General features: G+C 45.2%; 2 protein-coding genes across 7 annotated transcripts in view; one reads left to right on the top strand and one right to left on the bottom strand.

Annotated features, from left to right (window-relative positions):
• PIAS1 (protein inhibitor of activated STAT 1) overlaps positions 1-12,559 on the top strand; it is a 51,245-nt gene extending 38,686 nt beyond the window's left edge. For 4 of the 6 annotated variants that reach the window (XM_032446769.2, XM_015873383.3, XM_085515191.1 and 1 more), the window contains 6 exons: positions 2,976-3,136; positions 4,756-4,886; positions 5,178-5,355; positions 6,591-6,733; positions 7,071-7,108; positions 8,613-12,559. In XM_032446769.2, the coding sequence (XP_032302660.2) occupies positions 2,976-3,136; positions 4,756-4,886; positions 5,178-5,355; positions 6,591-6,733; positions 7,071-7,108; positions 8,613-8,909 (948 nt within the window). In that variant the 3' untranslated portion in view covers positions 8,910-12,559. The remainder of the gene's footprint in view (positions 1-2,975; positions 3,137-4,755; positions 4,887-5,177; positions 5,356-6,590; positions 6,734-7,070; positions 7,109-8,612) is intronic. The other 2 variants (XM_085515192.1, XM_015873384.2) reach the window with 2 other exon arrangements.
• A 199-nt stretch (positions 12,560-12,758) lies between these two features.
• On the bottom strand, positions 12,759-16,086 carry CALML4 (calmodulin like 4). The gene is made up of 5 exons (XM_015873385.3): positions 15,455-16,086; positions 15,331-15,361; positions 14,219-14,359; positions 13,639-13,827; positions 12,759-13,067 (listed from the first exon to the last, which is right to left on the bottom strand). Exons 1-5 carry the CDS (start codon positions 15,599-15,601, stop codon positions 12,970-12,972), a joined length of 606 nt encoding a protein of 201 aa, XP_015728871.2. The 5' UTR covers positions 15,602-16,086; the 3' UTR covers positions 12,759-12,969.
• Between the last annotated feature and the right edge of the window lie 27 nt (positions 16,087-16,113).

Genomic DNA, 16,113 nt, shown 5'->3' with positions numbered 1-16,113 from the left:
CAGGAGCTTTGCTTTTCTCACTGTTTCCTCTTGGTTCTTTTCTGAGCGACATACAAAATGGAGTCTGTAGCCACATATTTATCTGTGTCATTTTAATACTCCCTACGAAACATAGACTTTTTTCCAGCATGTTCTTTGCTCGGTGCTGTCTGCTCTCACTGCAGCTCTTGGAGTAATCCATCATTGCAAAAGCTCTGCAGGACAAGGACTGCTCCTCTCAAACTGTCCTGGGGAAAGAAGAGCGACTAGCAGGATTCAGGCTGTCCTCAGCTCCAAATGCCATTCTGTTGGAAGCTCCATGTTTTTACTTGCAGATCTGTAAATGTTTGGCTTAGGGAGAGATTTTTGTCTGTATTTTGTGCTCGCTTTCTAATGCGAGAGTGCAGGGTGAATGATTTGAGAGTACGCATTGAGAATGCTTATTTAGTTTCCAACAGCAAAACCAAAACTGAAAGATCGGTGCATCGTCTGGTCTGTCGATGTGAGGATGCTGATCCTCCTGTCTCATTCCTTGTGTGTGGTTCTATCATGCATGTACTTGAATGAAATAAATGGGATTGCGTGTCTGGAAAAGGCTGGCAGGTTTAGACTTGATAACCTTTATTTTGCCCTCAAAAAGTAATAATAATTAAAAAAGGGGAAAAAAGGTGGAGCCAGGCAGCTTACTGTGGCTGTATTTTGGATTGCTGCTGAGCTTTTTTTAGCACAGAGGCCTGCTCTCCCTCGGAGACCATACAGTACGGAGAAAAAGCTGCCCTTAACTATTGGCTGGATCTGCCTCAGATGCAGCAGGCAGAGGCTGGGCTGAATCTGTGCTTCAGGAAGGCGCTTGAATTTGTGTTTTTTGGGTTTTTTTTTCCCTCCCTCCTCCCGCCCTCAGAATAAAAATAAATCCTCGGGCTCTGCAGCAGGACCAAATATTTAGCTGAAGAAAAATTCTATATCCAGCATTTCACCGTAGGTTTAGCAGCTTTGTTTACAAGTCCAAAACTCCTGTTTTGGGTACGTTCTTTTTGCATGAAAAGATAGGCACGTTTTGTAAGCCTGGGAAAGAAATGAATGCAGCATTTCTTTTGCTGACAGCAGGCAGGAACCAGTAACAGCGCTGGGAGTTTTTCAGAAGTTGGGAAGCATCCCTTCTTTTATGACCTCTCCTTTTGTCAGTTCTGACACAGCTTGGCCGGCGTGGCAAAGCTGATCCAGGGGTTTGGTGCCAAAAATGGGGAAAGGAGACCTTTCCTGTTAACACTGTGTGTGCTGTTTGTCTGCGTGCTTATGGCTTCTGAGAGATCCGGGCACGGTTTCTATATCAAGAGCTTGCAGAAATGTTTCTGGTTGAAATCTTTGTGGTTTGGGACATTGGGGTATTTAAGTTCTTCCTGCAGCATGTGTTTGACCTGTCTTGTTTTTGTTTGGCATCACGTAGAAGCACCCAGTTTCATCTCCAGTGCTCTTTCTCTCCATCGCTGCCAAGCTAGGAGACTCACTGTGCCCGAAAGACAAATGAGCCATTGACTGCCATCTGGGAGATAAGGATTAATAATAGACTTGGGTCAGGGGCCCTTGCTTTGTTGGGGGGCTGATTATGGTATAGAAATAATGTGTTTGGTCATGGATTTTAAGGGAGAGGTGCCAGACACATGGCACACGCAGCACCTTCTGCTGCCCCAGCTCCAGCACCATTACTGCTGGCTCCCCAGAGAGGTCCCTGCTTTCCTCCATCTGGTGGTGAGGTCTGTGACAGTGACGGACAGCCGGGGGGGACAGAAATGAGCAGGGTCCTGTAATCGAGCTGAATTTGCTGTGAAATGGGATGGGGGGGGGGGGGGGGGATTTCTGCTTGTGGGGATCCAAAAGAAAGGGAGGGGAAAAAAAGCATCATGGAGGAAGTAGTGGACTGTGAGTAGAGCCTTTGTTCTTGATATTGTTTTTACTTTTGTGATATTCTGAGATTGAGTGCCATCCTGTGGCACCCATCTTGTATTGCTCACAATCAGTATGCATGACCACATTGCTTGCTTAAGCTGTACTAAAAACAGTTCCTCCTCCCAGCCACTGCTGGAATTGGCTGGAGGCTTCAAGTGAAGTCATAACATATATTTTGGTCAGTTATCTGTCTTCAAAATAGTTGGCTTCAGCGCTTCTCAATAAATCTTTGTGGGTTTTTTCATGTTGGGAGGAGTCTCCTTTAGACTTTATTACTTTTTAGCGTAGTCAGTCCCTCCTAGAGTGCAGCTTCTCCAGAAACAACTGCGCGTTGAGGGAAATTTTCATCTCAGACAAATATGAAATGCCCATCACTGCAGGGTAACTCAACTGTGTGCATAACAGTGATGTTTAGTCCAGCAGAAGGAGTGTATTGTCGTTTCTTAATGGTTAATAGGTATGTTTTATTTCATGAGTAGCTGCTTTCTGATGGTTCTTTAGAGAAAGTGGTGAAAATAACAAAGATCTTGAGGAAACAAGCTGTAGCCCTGCAAATGTGCTTCTGTGTGCTTGCTCCTGAGTGTGGAAATCAACCAGGTTGTTCCAGTAATGCCCTGATGGCTGGAATATGGACAGCAGTTTAAGCCACATTTCATCTACTGTGAGTGAATAAGAGAGGGCTGACCCACAATCATTGGATTTTAAATACTGATGAGCATGAAGAATTATTTTTCATGACTTGTCCAGGGCACTGGTGTGCTGCGGGTGGTTGGTAGCTCTGTATGTTGTTATCAGCATAGAGAGGTGTAGTCCTCAGTTTCCTTGAACAAATATGGCTGAAAACGTGACCTTGATAACAGTTGTGTTGCCATTCAAATCTAGAAATGAGTAAGGGAGAGAACAATGTATTGTGGCATGCGTGTTAAGTGAAGCTTGGATGTGGGGAAGTGTTCTGGAGTAGAATTCAGCCTGACCCAGCCTCATTTTAGACAGAAGAGCCCTGTTTGTTCATCTAATAACAAGGTGATGCAATTCTTTTTTCCCTACAGCTTGGTAAAATGCGGCTAACTATACCATGCAGAGCTCTGACTTGTTCGCACCTGCAGTGTTTTGATGCCACTTTATACATCCAGATGAATGAAAAGAAACCAACTTGGGTTTGCCCTGTCTGTGACAAGAAGGCTCCCTATGAACATCTCATTATTGATGGGTAAGTACAACTTGACTCAAAGTGAAGGATGTAACTTATACTTTCTGTTACTGTGTTTGTGCAGTACAGAATACCTTGCGTCACAGTATTGGTTATCTGGTTATGAGCTGTTCTAAGTGGCCACATCTTTGCATTTCCCCACTGTTAAGAGCTGCTTATCAGGTGTGTCTTCTGTCAGTGCTCTGGAAGAACTGAGGTGATCAGACTGAAGGTTTATAATAACAGGAGGTATTCCTTCCAGTCTCAGACATGTTTTATTCCTGTGCCTCAGAGTTGTCTGTTCTTTCATGTATTTCATAGTGATGGATTCCTAGTTGAAAATAGCACATACTGACTTCCCCCCCACACCCCCCCAAACAGAGCAACTGCACAAATCTGGCATAATTGATAAGACATTTGTGTCAGATCGAATAAGTGCTGCCACCTCACCCCCTAGATGCACGTACAGTTTCACACTGGGGGAGTTGCTGTACATAGAAAGTGACTGAGATCAATTCCCTGTACTGCCTACCTACAGAGCATTAGGAAGGCGAGTGTTGGTCTCCATGAGGAAATGCCAAATACGAATTCCTGAATTTTCAGTTTAATTTCTTAGATAGGAGCTGTCTTCCCAGAGTGCGACAAAGGAGAACAGCAAGTAGAGTTTCATGGAGGAATACGTGTTTTATGCTAAAAACAAAACTAGAGCTACAGAAAACCACTCTTAAGCCCTTTTGGAGACACTCAGGTCTTCTACAAGCAGCTTTGGAATCGGGGACCCTTGGATTTATGGATCTTCTGCTTTGGACTGAACAACTATGAGGCTTCTTGCTCCTATACAGCAGTAAAGACTAACAGTTTCAGCCTCTAGCAGTGAAGACCAAGAGTTAGTAAATAATTAAAACAGTGTATCATCCTTATTACCCTTGTGTTGTCAGGCATGGATGTTGGAGATTAGGTGACAGAACAGTAGTATCCCAGAGAAAAGGCTATTTCTAGAGATGCTTTAACCTGGGAAAGGGCAAACTTTCTCACTAATTAAAGCAAAGCTCTTTCATAAGCAGAACCACATGAATAGTCTTGGTCAAAAGCTGGAATTCATGCTGGGAGTGATGTGGTGCCAGGATTTGCAATGCTTTAGGAGACTCAGATAGGAGAAGAGTATGTGAGTTTAGATTCCCATGCTCAGCCTTTGTTAGGAAGCTTTCACTTAAAAAGCAAAAAAGAGCTTTCTGAAAATACTGGCCCTGAAATACTCAGCTGTAGGGATTGCTTTAAGATATGAATTTCTCAGTTAAATGCTGTTGAACAATCTCTTCCTTACCCATGTTTATTTTTGTGTTTGTTTACATTCTTCTGTTGTTTTGGGAAATACAAAGTTCTGTGTTGTGAGATCTGGTCTGTTCTAAACACAACTTTTAAGTGAATGTGCAGGTCTGTATTTTAGGTAGCTTTAAAAAAACACAACAAACTGTAACTCCATTTTAATAAGGCAGTGGATGAGGGAAGGATAAAATGGTAGGAGTTACCAGTCCTTTTTCAACACTTTTCAATCTTTGAACGACTGATAATAAAGATTCTGAGTTAGAAATGAGGTAAGTTCTTTTTGAGGATGGATACTAAAAGATTTTGATTGACAGGTTGTTCATGGAAATCCTGAAGTATTGTACAGACTGTGATGAAATTCAGTTCAAGGAGGATGGCTCATGGGCTCCTATGAGATCGAAGAAGGAGGTGCAGGAAGTAACCACATCTTACAATGGAGTAGATGGTAAGTCGTGTTTCGGGACGTGTGGGCTGAATGTCATACTGTTGGACTGTGGAGTCAATGCCCCTTTAACTTTGATATGCTTATAGTTGCATGTGGTAGCTCTTGGTGCATGTTAGCAGGAAAGATTGCTTGAATAATTCCTGCCTGGAGCCAATGGTACTTTTTAAGGAATAAGTAACGTTACGTCAGTTTGCTGCCTCTATCTTAGTCCTGGAGGCAGTGTAGTAAGCTGTGATGTTATGATGATTGTAGTGTTGCAAACTACAGCTACCACTGTTTTACCTTGTACAGGATGCATAAGCTCTTCCTTAGAACATCAGGTGTCTTCTCACCAGCAATCAAACAAAAATAAGAAGGTAGAAGTGATCGACTTAACCATTGATAGCTCGTCAGATGAAGAGGAGGAGGAACCGTCTGCAAAGAGAAGCTGTCCTTCCATATCTCCGGCATCACCCATGAATAATAAGGGGTAAGAGTTAATAATGTGGGCCAATGCAGGGAGAATGTGTTTGCAACAAAATGCTGACAAATCTGAAAATGAAGCATACCTAAATTATACCCCAAGTTAGCAATTCGTCACAAGTGAATTCAGTCTTGGCTTATAAAACCCAAAAAATTGGAGTACAGAAATGGTAGCTATGTGTGTTTTACATAACAGGATATATCATAACACTGTGAAGGATATACAGCCCATAAATGAAGTTGGATATATACAAGCTTTCATAGCTTTGCAGAATTAACATCGTTAAGCGTGTAACATGATGCAGGTTTTAAATTGCATTTGTGAGAACGAGTATAAAATCATGTTAGAGGTTCTGGCTTAGAGGTATGTTTTTGTGGCTTTGGAAATACTTTTCTGCCATAGAGAAATATAAAAGCAGCACATATGGAGAGCGAGCAGTGAGAAACACACTTGGGTGTGGTATGGGAGCATGTGGGTTTTGTCAGTAACTGCTGCCAGTAGCGTAGTAATAAAGAATGCCAGAATAACCTGATCACACCTAAGTAGCCAAGCTGTTAATAGCACCCTGTTTACATAAACATGTAGGGATGAAGACTAAACCTATGGGATCCTGCCACTGAACTGATTACTACTCCAGTGATATAAACCACTCGGTGATCACTTAAAACTCTTCAAGGCCTTTTTGGCTGTGTTCCACTGTTAATTGCCTCGTAGAGCTCAACTGTTGTGCAGTTAGGCAGATTTGTACCTCCTTTTAGGATACAAAATGCCTTAGGGTTGTCTTGTCCCAGCTTAGGAGTATATGTAGAACCTTTCTAGTAGAGATCACTGTACCATTTGTAGCGAGTCCCATCAGTTTCTTCTGTTAAGACTGAGCTTTTCTTTGCTGTAATTTTGCTGAACTTCAGCTTGTTGGCAATCTGGAACAGAATCAGTTTTCTGATTTAGAAACTTAATTGCAAGAAAAAAAGCTTGGGGAGCATGTGACGCTCAACCTCTCCCCTGCAAGACTCGTTGAGGTATAGCAGCATCTTGATGCTTTCTAGTGAAGCTCTGAAACTTAGTAGGGGAGCTGTTATATGCCAGTCACGATGGTCATGGTGTGTACTGAGATGGTTAAATTTGAGAATAGGCATGCCCTGCACGGGACAGCAGTAGAAACATAGGGATCTTTAAATGATGTACTTATAGTCTTGGCTTTAAGGTTAAATTTTACTCCTTAAACCTTTTGCTTTTGCTAGCATTTTGAATTTACCCCATCAAGCATCTCCTGTGTCAAGAACACCAAGCCTTCCTGCTGTTGACACCAGTTACATCAACACATCGCTTATCCAAGACTACAGGCATCCATTCCATATGACACCTATGCCTTATGACTTGCAAGGTAAGCTGCTGGCTGTTTGTAACTATAGGTACAACTCTCTGAGCTATTGTGACTGTTACAGAAGGATTCAAACAGACTGTTTCACAGTCCAGTTATGCAAAATAATATTTTTACAACCACGGAAAACAAAGTGGTATTGTAAGAGAAAGAAGGTTTAGGTTAGTATCTTAAGGTGTTAAAAGTCTGATTTCTCCCAAGGTCTGGTGGTAAAGAGAGTCTGAAGTGTCATTAGTTTTATGCTGGTTCAATTTATTTCATTTCAAAATTTGGTGGGAGAAATTGGGAGGTACTTTTTTTGTTTTGAGAAGCCTGACTCTTTTTCTTTGGCTCTTTTCAGGTTTAGATTTCTTCCCTTTCCTGTCAGGAGACAATCAGGTAAGTTAAGGAAAATCAAACCATCTGGCAGATTGCTTTTCTGAGAAGGACTTGCTGACTTGGATGTATAGGCGAGGAAAGAGCAGATCTGTAACACAGGTGTGAGTGCAGGCAGACTGTACCTCTTTTGTGCACATAGGATGTAACCAGACATAAGCATTATCCTAAATACAGATGCATGATAAGGCATAACAACAGACAAAGACTTTTCTTCAAGGGCTTCAAGCTAGTTAGCTGCAGGTATATTGCAGGATGACCCTTGGCTGTGGCTGAAAATGCACACTTTTACATACTTTAAGTCAGTGTGATCTTTCTCCATCTGACCATGTTAGGCCCCATCACTGGGTCTCTTGACAGTGCTCTATGCAATTTTGAGAGTCAGGGCAGCTCCTTTTATTTTCCTCTTCCCCTGAGGCTGTGTGCCTGCTCACACTGCTTGCTGCTTTCCTGTAAGCACTTACTGAAATGAACTAGATTTGGTGCTGGCTTCTGCAGTTTGGGGAACTAAAAAGATGGTTCTCAAAAGGGTTGGTGAATTCTTACACTTGGTCACTGCCCCACCAGTGCTTCCCAGCAAAGAAGAGGGTTGGGGTGGTTCACCACCTTTCTTCCCTCCATTCCTGTTCAGCACTCTCAGGTAGGAGAATGGGACTAAAAACAAGGGGACTTCCATGTGATTGCAAAGTCTGGAGCCTGTTTAACAGAACTTGGATTCAGAGAAGCTTTCTTCATATTCAGTAAAAAGACAGACATGAGAATAATTCTGAAATGAGTATTGCCAAAGTCTGGTGTTGCACTGGCAAGGCATAATTGTACCAGTGCTCGAGTGCCAGGAAACAAGGCTAAATGGCCTGCGTGGATGTTTCCTTGTAGTTAAAACAAATATAAAGAGCAGAAGCACCATACAGATAAATAACATTTAAAATCCAACCTTGATAATTGAAGTTCTTGCCTTTTGGGTGCTGCCTGTCAAAGAGTGTCACTTCAGACGGCCCTTGCTGCCTCCTGATGGGCCTAAACATATTTCCCATATTTCTAAATGTATTTTTCACAGGGAAGAACTGTTTCTCTCTCCACCAGCAGTGATTAGCCCATAGTTTTACCAGCTTTAGTTGATGACTAATGAGCAGAGGGATGGCAAAATGATTCTTTGAATTTTGGGGAATTTTTCCACCAAGGAGTTGTATGGAGAGGTACAAGTGCTTCTGCTTGCCATTTCTCACTGTTCGGCTGTCTTGCAATGCCACTGCCTTTCTAGTGTTTTTTCTTACTAATTGCCAGTATTTCCCATTCCTTTTGGCTCTGAAATTCAGAGGCTGCAGAAGTAAAAGATCACTGCATCGATCCGTTTACCTTACAGAAAGGTTGAGTGGGCGAGCTGGTGTGAAACCCAGAAGCTGTCAGAGCTGTAGCTTACAAATATATTCTTTTTTTTTTTTGCTGGTCTGAATCAAAGCAATGGTGTCTGAAATGTAACTTGCAAATGTTGTTTTTCCCCCCCCAGCATTACAACACATCCCTTCTTGCCGCTGCAGCTGCGGCAGTTTCCGCATCAGATGATCAAGAACTCTTACACTCTCGTTTTTTCCCATACACTTCATCTCAGATGTTTCTCGATCAGCTAAATGCAGGAGGAAGCAGTTCTCTGCCAGCCACAAACGGTAGCAATAGTGGCAGTAACAGCAGTCTTGTTTCCTCCAACAGCCTGCGAGAGAATCATGGTCATCCAGTTGCAAGTAGGAGCGGCGCGGACACGGCGTCTATCTTTGGTATCATATCAGACATTATTTCGTTGGACTGATTTTTGGAGAAAACGAACTTGTCAGAGGAAGTCTTTGTGCTTGGTTTTACTTTATGTTAGAAACATAGACAGGTTTTTTTCCTTTTTTAGGGAAAAAAATTTACATGTACAGAGAACAAAACTATATTTTCAGTTTTACTTTTGTATATAAACCTAAGATGGCCTCACTGATAAAAAAAAAAAATAACAAAAAAAAAATAAAAATGCCACAACACAAAGCAGAACACACACACAAAAACCCACAAAAACAAGGAACTTGGATTTAATGGATGCTGAAGATTCTACACCTGTGCATTTGTCATGTGAGTTACTTATTTCTTTTGCCCTTAGTTTGGACACAAATGGCATTATTTTCTTCACAGTAACAGAAATGGGAAAAGGAACTGAAGTTCAAACTTCTGGGTTGTTTTTTTTTCTTTTTCTTTTTTTTTTTTTGCCTCTTGGAGACACCTGTATTTGGTGGTGGAATGGAATTCCCCCATCCCATTTTAGTGCAGATTTTGTTGTGCTTGATGTGGAATAAACCCTACCCAGCCTGTTCCGCACCGTTCCCTCTGTTTGCAGTACGTAGCCTTTCAGGAGTGTTTATTTGTCATTTCTTGTTCTATGTGACCCTCTGTTTGGCTGACTTTCTTTTTAATTCCGTGCTTTAATCAAGCATGTTGCGAGCTTGTTAGTGCACCAATTATTCTGGAGGGCCAGACTCAATAAAATGTCAGGCTGAGAAGTTGTTTGGCTGTGTTATGTGGGACAAGACCAAATTCATATAGAATCCAGCCCCAGAGAAAAGCATCGACACATCTGACTGTAGGTTTTTGTTTCTAACAACTTACTACGGAATCCTTTTAAGATAACTTAAGATCCTACTCACAATATTCAGCATGTGTCAGTTTGAAATGTGTGGAGCTGCTTGTGCTTTAAGATCAGCCACGCGTGTAGGACTGGCCCACTGTGTTGGGCCTGTCTCCTGGCTGGGAAAACCTCCTTTTAGCTGCAGTAGATCAAATTTCTGCTTAGAAGTGAACTTGTCAGCAAAAGGAAGAAAATACAAATGCCGACGCTCTATTGCATGGTTGGTGCAGCCGATAATGGTCTTGGTTTGCTGTCTTCTGAGTTCTCCTTCACCCAAGTTGGTATTAAATGTTTAATGTGAGTCTGTTAAGCCAAAAAAAAAGCCCAGTGCCCTTCCCTGCACTTAAATGAATCTCTGCCTATTGAAGTCTCTCTTAGGGTTGTGGGGTTCCCATTCAGTTTTCTCTTTATGGCTTGGTGGTTATTTTGATTCCCCGTTCCTTTCAGTTCCCTTCCATCACACTTGGAGCCACGTTTGCTTCCTGGTTTTGTTTCTTTCTTCACTTTTTCAGCTGTGTGTGACATAGGAAAACCTTTTTTTAAGAGCTGGTGGATCATTTGGGCTGATCCGTTCTTGTTACAGAGAAACGTGTAAATAGCTGGAATGCAGTTTTTCAGGAGATTCTTTAAAGTGAGAGCAGAGGGAGGGGAGGAGGTGATTCTGTTGTGTCCCAAAGTCCCATCAGAGAGAAGTGATTTCCTCTGGTGTGAAAGCTATTTTTGTAACTGGTTGGAAGTGCAGGTAACAGGTTTATCAGGAAAGAGAGTGAGGAATACAGAGGTTAGCAGATGCTTGTCTGAGTTTTTAATGTCCCAAGCTGCTGATTGCAGCTATAGTTGCTTTGAGCATTGACGAGGGCCACCTTTTGCCTATGAAGTTGTCTCAAAATATTGCATTAATTACAAAAAGGAAAAAAAAAAAAAAAAGAAAAAAAAAGGAAAAAAATAAGAAAAAAAAGACAAAAAAAAAAAAGCAAAAACACGTTAATCCAAGTAGCATTAGGTATTGCTGTATGATCAGTTGTATGGTTCTTTGAAAGGTTCACATGATTATGTGGCATCAAAATTGTTTCTAGTGTTTTTACAGCATCCCTCTGCCACTAAATAGTTGACTTGAATTTTGGAAACAAATGTTTGTGTTTATATGTATATGTGTGTGTATATATGTATTTATAGATCTGTGTGTGTGAGTTAAAAGTGAGTTAAATAGTTTTTCCCATGCATGTGTATTTCATACATATCTGGCTGATATATATATATATATATATATATTTCACCATACACCAATTTTATAATTTATTAAATGTCAGTTAAAAAAAAAAATAAAATAAAAGGATAGAAAATGGGAAATACTTATTTTTTAAACTCAGTCTGATTTCAAAGTGATTAAACCTACATGAGGAATATGTCTCATACATTTTAGTCGTGAGTACTGACCCGGTACCCGCAGAGCAGCCGCGCCGTGTCCGTTCCTTTTGTAAAGCGGAGCAGCCAGGGACGTTTGCAGAGCTGAGCGAGGTGTGCAGTGTGTTCCCACTGACTGTACTGAAGAGGAGCTGAGGAGCAGCCCACGCCCGTTCCCACCACGGTATTCCAGTCTTTTTAATTCACATATAAAACCAGTCGCGGCAAGAGTGTGGTAAGACAGGATCTGGCATCTTGCTGCCCGCGCATGGAGAGTGAGGCTGCACAGTGATGTCTTCCACTCCTCCCGCCTTGCCCCAAGGGAAGGAAGGCTGCTCAGTTTGCTGCTGCCGTCTCCAACCTCGTTGCTCTGCAAAGAAGGGAGAGAAACGTTCCCGAAACTCTTTGCGGTGTGAATCCCGTGTGTTGGAATATTCATGTTTCACGCCGGGCTGTGCTGTATGGTCCATAATCTCTGTGCCTCTGACCACAGTTAACGTGACTTGGTAGAAGTCTCAGTCTGAGTTCTCAAAGTTCCCTACAAATGGAACTATGGTCTCCCCCATCGTGTTGCTGATAAGTGCAGTGTGTGCCTGCTGCTGGGGGGCAGCCGTGGGCCTTTGGTGGTGGTTTGTGTCCCTGAGTTCCTGCAGGGATGGGGGGTGGGTGCTCTGTATGGGGTCAGGGTGTGCACACAGCGTGGGCTGGACGTGGCTTTGGGGCCTCGTGGGGCATTACTGCTGCGTTGTAAGGGAATAAACCACCACCACATTGAACTCCAGCACAGGGGTGGGAGCAGCTCCAGTCCCATTGCCCCCCATGCAGGGTGCCTGAATGGACGCAGGGCTGATGGAGCATCCCCATACACAGTGTGGGGAGAGCAGTGTGATGGGGATTCCTCACTGCAGGTTCACATTTCAGGGTTTTAAGCACATTTTAAATATATTCCGGAAGGGTTTTGTTCTGTCAGTGTAACTGTTTGGGGGGTTTTCTCCTTTTTATTTTATTTTATTTTTTATTTTTTAACAGAGCTTAGATTTCTAACAAGGGAAAATTGCTGGTGGTCCCCCGAAGTGCTGCTGTTAATTGTTCTAATTAACAAAGGGAAAAACAAAAACATGTATATAAGCAGAATATTAAAATGACCATTAACTCAGATCTGTCATTCATTGCCTTAAAACTTCCTCATGGTTTCCATATGGCATGCCAAACCAGTACATGGCTTTTAAAGATGTATAGTAGACCAATGTCAGTTTGTATAAAAGTACCAAGTGAAAATATTTATTATATGCATTGGAAAGAAAAAAAAAAAAACAAAACCAACCAATGGTTTACCTATTGAATGTTACCTGTTTATGTAGAAATCTTTAGATGTAATAAAAAGCATTCGGCTACGTTGTGTTTCCTACAGCCACACACAGCAGGGTGGGGGCTGTGGGGGTTTGTTTGGGGGTCTTTGCTGTGATGGCAGCACCTGCCTGGGAGCTCTGTGCTGGGTCAGGCTGCGGGGCCTTGAGGTGTGGGCACAGCAGGACGTGGCTGTAGGTTTGCTGGATGAGGAGTGTTGTGAAGCACGATGCTTTTGCCACAAGGGAACGTCACACCTCATTTATTTCAATAGCAGCTCACATTTTGAGAGGGTATTTCTCTGGAGGGGGTGGGGGAGAAGTGCAGCCAAGGCAGCCCCTGGGTTCCCAAAGGCAAATGGTGGTTCCTGAGTCCAGGAGGTAATGAGGAAAGATGGAGTGAAGAGAAAAGATGGAGTGAAGTTGTAGGTCTTGCTGCTCACAAACCCTGAGTGCTGTCAGTAATCGACTGCAGGGAGACAAATGGTGTGGGTGAACTCTTCGTATCTGATTGTTCCGTTTGGGCCAATTTTGGCTTCTTTCAGCAGGTCATCGACTGCAAGGAAGCAAAAGGAAACAGAAGGTTGAGTTTGAGCTCGGGTGCGGATCAGTGGTACTGTGCTGCCTGAAGGAAGGGGAACGAGGGATGGGGGGTTTTTGAGGTGCTCAGGGTTGGTTGGAGGTGCCATCAGGTCTGTGGTTACTGCACCTCGGTGTGCTCTTGTGAGCAGGGTGAAGCACTCTGCTCCTCCTCTCAAATATCCTGCTGGTGTAATGAATTCCTTAACAGAAAAATACTGAATGATTCTCAGAGCGCTTCAAAGTAATACAGGATGGGGAGAAAAGGTTGGTCCTCATTGGGTCAGAGCGCATTGAGTTACAGCGCAGCCGAGGTGGGATGGGGTCAGTTCAGCATCAGGTGCTTTTAACTGCTGTCCTTGTGCAGGGAACACCATTGCTTAATAAACAGCCCCAAACCAGGACGAGGTCCCAGTGCTGGTGGCCGAGGGGTGGCAGCAGCATGGTGAGCTGATGGATGTGTAATTGGGGGCAGCACGCTAATGAGGCTGTGGGCTGTGGACAGGGACATGGGGAAGGGGAGCAGTGGAGCCCTGGGGCTGCTGTACCCTCCTCCTCGGACAGTTTCTCCCCCAGTCGTGTGAGCTTTGCCCGCAGCTCAGCAGCAGAGATCAGCCCTCGCTTCTCACGGTCGATCATGGCCAGCGCCGTCAGGATCTCCTTCTCAGGCTCCTCCTGCTTCATCTGCCTGTACATGATGTTGAGGAAGGTGGAGAAGTCCAGCTCTGCATTGCGATCTGGCAGAAGAAGAACAGTAAGAAGGGCTCAGCACTGGGGCACAGGGCAGCTCTACCACCTCCCGCATCCCCCATCTTCTCTCCTTGGGGCTCCTGGCTTTTATCTGATGGAAGCACTGCTGGTGGCTCTTACAGCCCACATCCAGCTGTTCTCTTTTGCCCAGCCTGGAGCTCCCCCCTCTATGCGTTGCCTCCTGGGGCGCACAGTGACACACAGCCCCCTCCTCCTTCACCACTGTCTCCCACCCCCAGAAAATCTATGTATTAAACCAAAATGTGCCCCCAGCTCCCCCTGCCAGCATCACCCAGCTGTGCCCCCACCTCTCAGACCCATTTTGGGACGTGTGTTCAGGACTCATGGGCTGATTTTGGGGCCATATTTGGGGCTCACCGATCTTGTGCAGGTGCAGGTGCCGCTGCGCCTCGGCCGGAGTGGGGCTGACCCCCAGGCAGCGCATCACAGCCAGCAGGTCTGCAGCCTTGATCTTCCCTTTGTGGTTCTTGTCGTAGAGCGAAAAGCACTCCTTGAACTCTAATTAAAAGCCAGAAGTTTCTGTTATGGCAAAGGAGGGGATCGGGTGGCTGTGCTGGGTGTCTCCTTACCCTGCGGTGCGGGGAGGGGAAGGACTGAAGTCAGGGATGGGGTAGTGGGGGTGGGGAGCATGGAGGATCTTTTCCAGCCTTCACTACTGCATGGTTCTATGTCCAGGTAACAGCCTTAGGTTGTGTTGGGGTTGGAGAAGGAGGAACAATTGCTGCTCCAAAAGAGCAGCAATGCGGTACTGTGGGCTGCAGTGCTATGGGATGCACTGCTATGGGATGCACTGCTATGGGCTGCTGCACTGCTATGGGATGCACTGCTATGGGATGCCCTGGGAGCAGGGGGATGTCGGTCCCTCAGGGTGTTCAGAACCGTGGTGCTGTGGCGCTGAGGGATGTGACATGGTTGGGATGTGCTGGGTTGGGGATCTTGGAGACCCTTTTCCAACCTCAGGGAATCTGTGATTCTGTTATTCAAGTGCCAAAGGTCATTAAAAGCCCACGCTTGCAAAGCACGACCCCCCCCAAACCCCCCTCCCCGCCCTCCCACAGGCACTGGGTCCTGGTGGGGCCGCGGCCCCGGCTCCCCCCGCCGCGATCCCGCTGAGCAGATTGGCCATAATACTCTTATTGCATTGCAGCGCTCGGTGCACGCCCTTCCCCCGCCCCCAACCCCCTCCTCGGGGCCCCTTCCACGGGGTTGGGGGTCCCTGGTTCCCTCCCCCCCACGTTTGGCAGCCGGGTTTGTCTCTTTGCTCCCACCGCAGCTGAAACCTTCCTGCCTATGGTGGCCACCCCAGACCCTGCACACACCGTGTGTGTGTGTGGGGGGGGGGGGGGGGAAGGGGAGCCGTGGTGCTGCGGGATGAGAGGAGATTGCTCGGAGAAAAAGGAGGGGGCAACACCCCCTGCTGCGAGGGTCTGCTATGGGAAGCGGTACTAAGAGCAATAATAAATACATACCATTAATTTGATCCTGGGACAGAAACTTGGCCTGCGGGGGGAGAGGGGAGAAAAACAGAAAAGAAGCAAAACTTCAACATCGTTACGGTCCGTTTCGCGGTGCCCCCCCCTCCCATAACCTCACCATGGCGGAGCTCCGCGGGTCGCACCGCGCAGCGACAAGGGCCGAAGTCCGTCGGGCGGGGCGGGGAGGGCTGAAATAACAGCCGGAGCGGGAGGGGGGGGCGGGTGGATCTGACGGGCGTTTTGCTCTGCTTTTCTCTTTTTCCATTCTTTCTTTTTCTTTTTTCCCCTCTTTTCCTCCTTCTTCTTGTTTCCCTTTTCTCCCCTTTTCCCGTTTTTTTCCCTCTTTCCCCCCTTTTCCCTCTATTTTTTTCTCTTTTTTTCTCTTTCATTTTCCTCTTTTCTCCTCTTCTTTTTCCTCCCTCCTTCATTTTCCCCTTTTTTTTCTCCTCATTTTCCCCCCTTTCTTCTCTTCCTTTTCCTTTTTGGTGGGGTTGTGGGTTTTCCATAGAAATGCTGAAGGGCCGTTTCAGCTCCACCCTAAATCGTTATTCCCACGTACGAAACAAGTCCTTAACGAGCAATAAACCAAAAGATCAAGAACTCAATTCAGGACGATACATTGCAGGGTGCCGCCTTGTGATGCATCATGGAATGGTTAGACCCCAAACCCCCCCGATGTGAGCTCAGCTCAGCCCACCCAGTGCCCCCACCCCCCAGGGCACAGCAGCAGCCCCCGGCCCTGAGCTCCACCCCCAGCCCTACTCAGGCCAAATCCCC

This window comes from Coturnix japonica, chromosome 14 (assembly GCF_054131305.1).
Source record: "Coturnix japonica strain WE chromosome 14, WE-NBRP24, whole genome shotgun sequence".
Lineage (NCBI taxonomy): Eukaryota > Metazoa > Chordata > Aves > Galliformes > Phasianidae > Coturnix > Coturnix japonica.
The sequence above is the reverse complement of the archived record's forward strand: the minus strand, read 5'-3'. Positions and strand labels throughout refer to the sequence as shown.

Coding starts and splice junctions, on each gene's coding strand:
- CALML4 (XM_015873385.3), bottom strand. CDS start 15,601: ATGGAAAAAGAGAAAAGCAGAGCAAAACGCCCGTCAGATCCACCCGCC. Junction 15,362..15,454: donor ACCCGCGGAGCTCCGCCATG/GTGAGGTTATGG, acceptor CTCCCCCCGCAG/GCCAAGTTTCTGTCCCAGGA. Junction 13,068..13,638: donor GAAACTGTCCGAGGAGGAGG/GTACAGCAGCCC, acceptor GCTTCCTTGCAG/TCGATGACCTGCTGAAAGAA.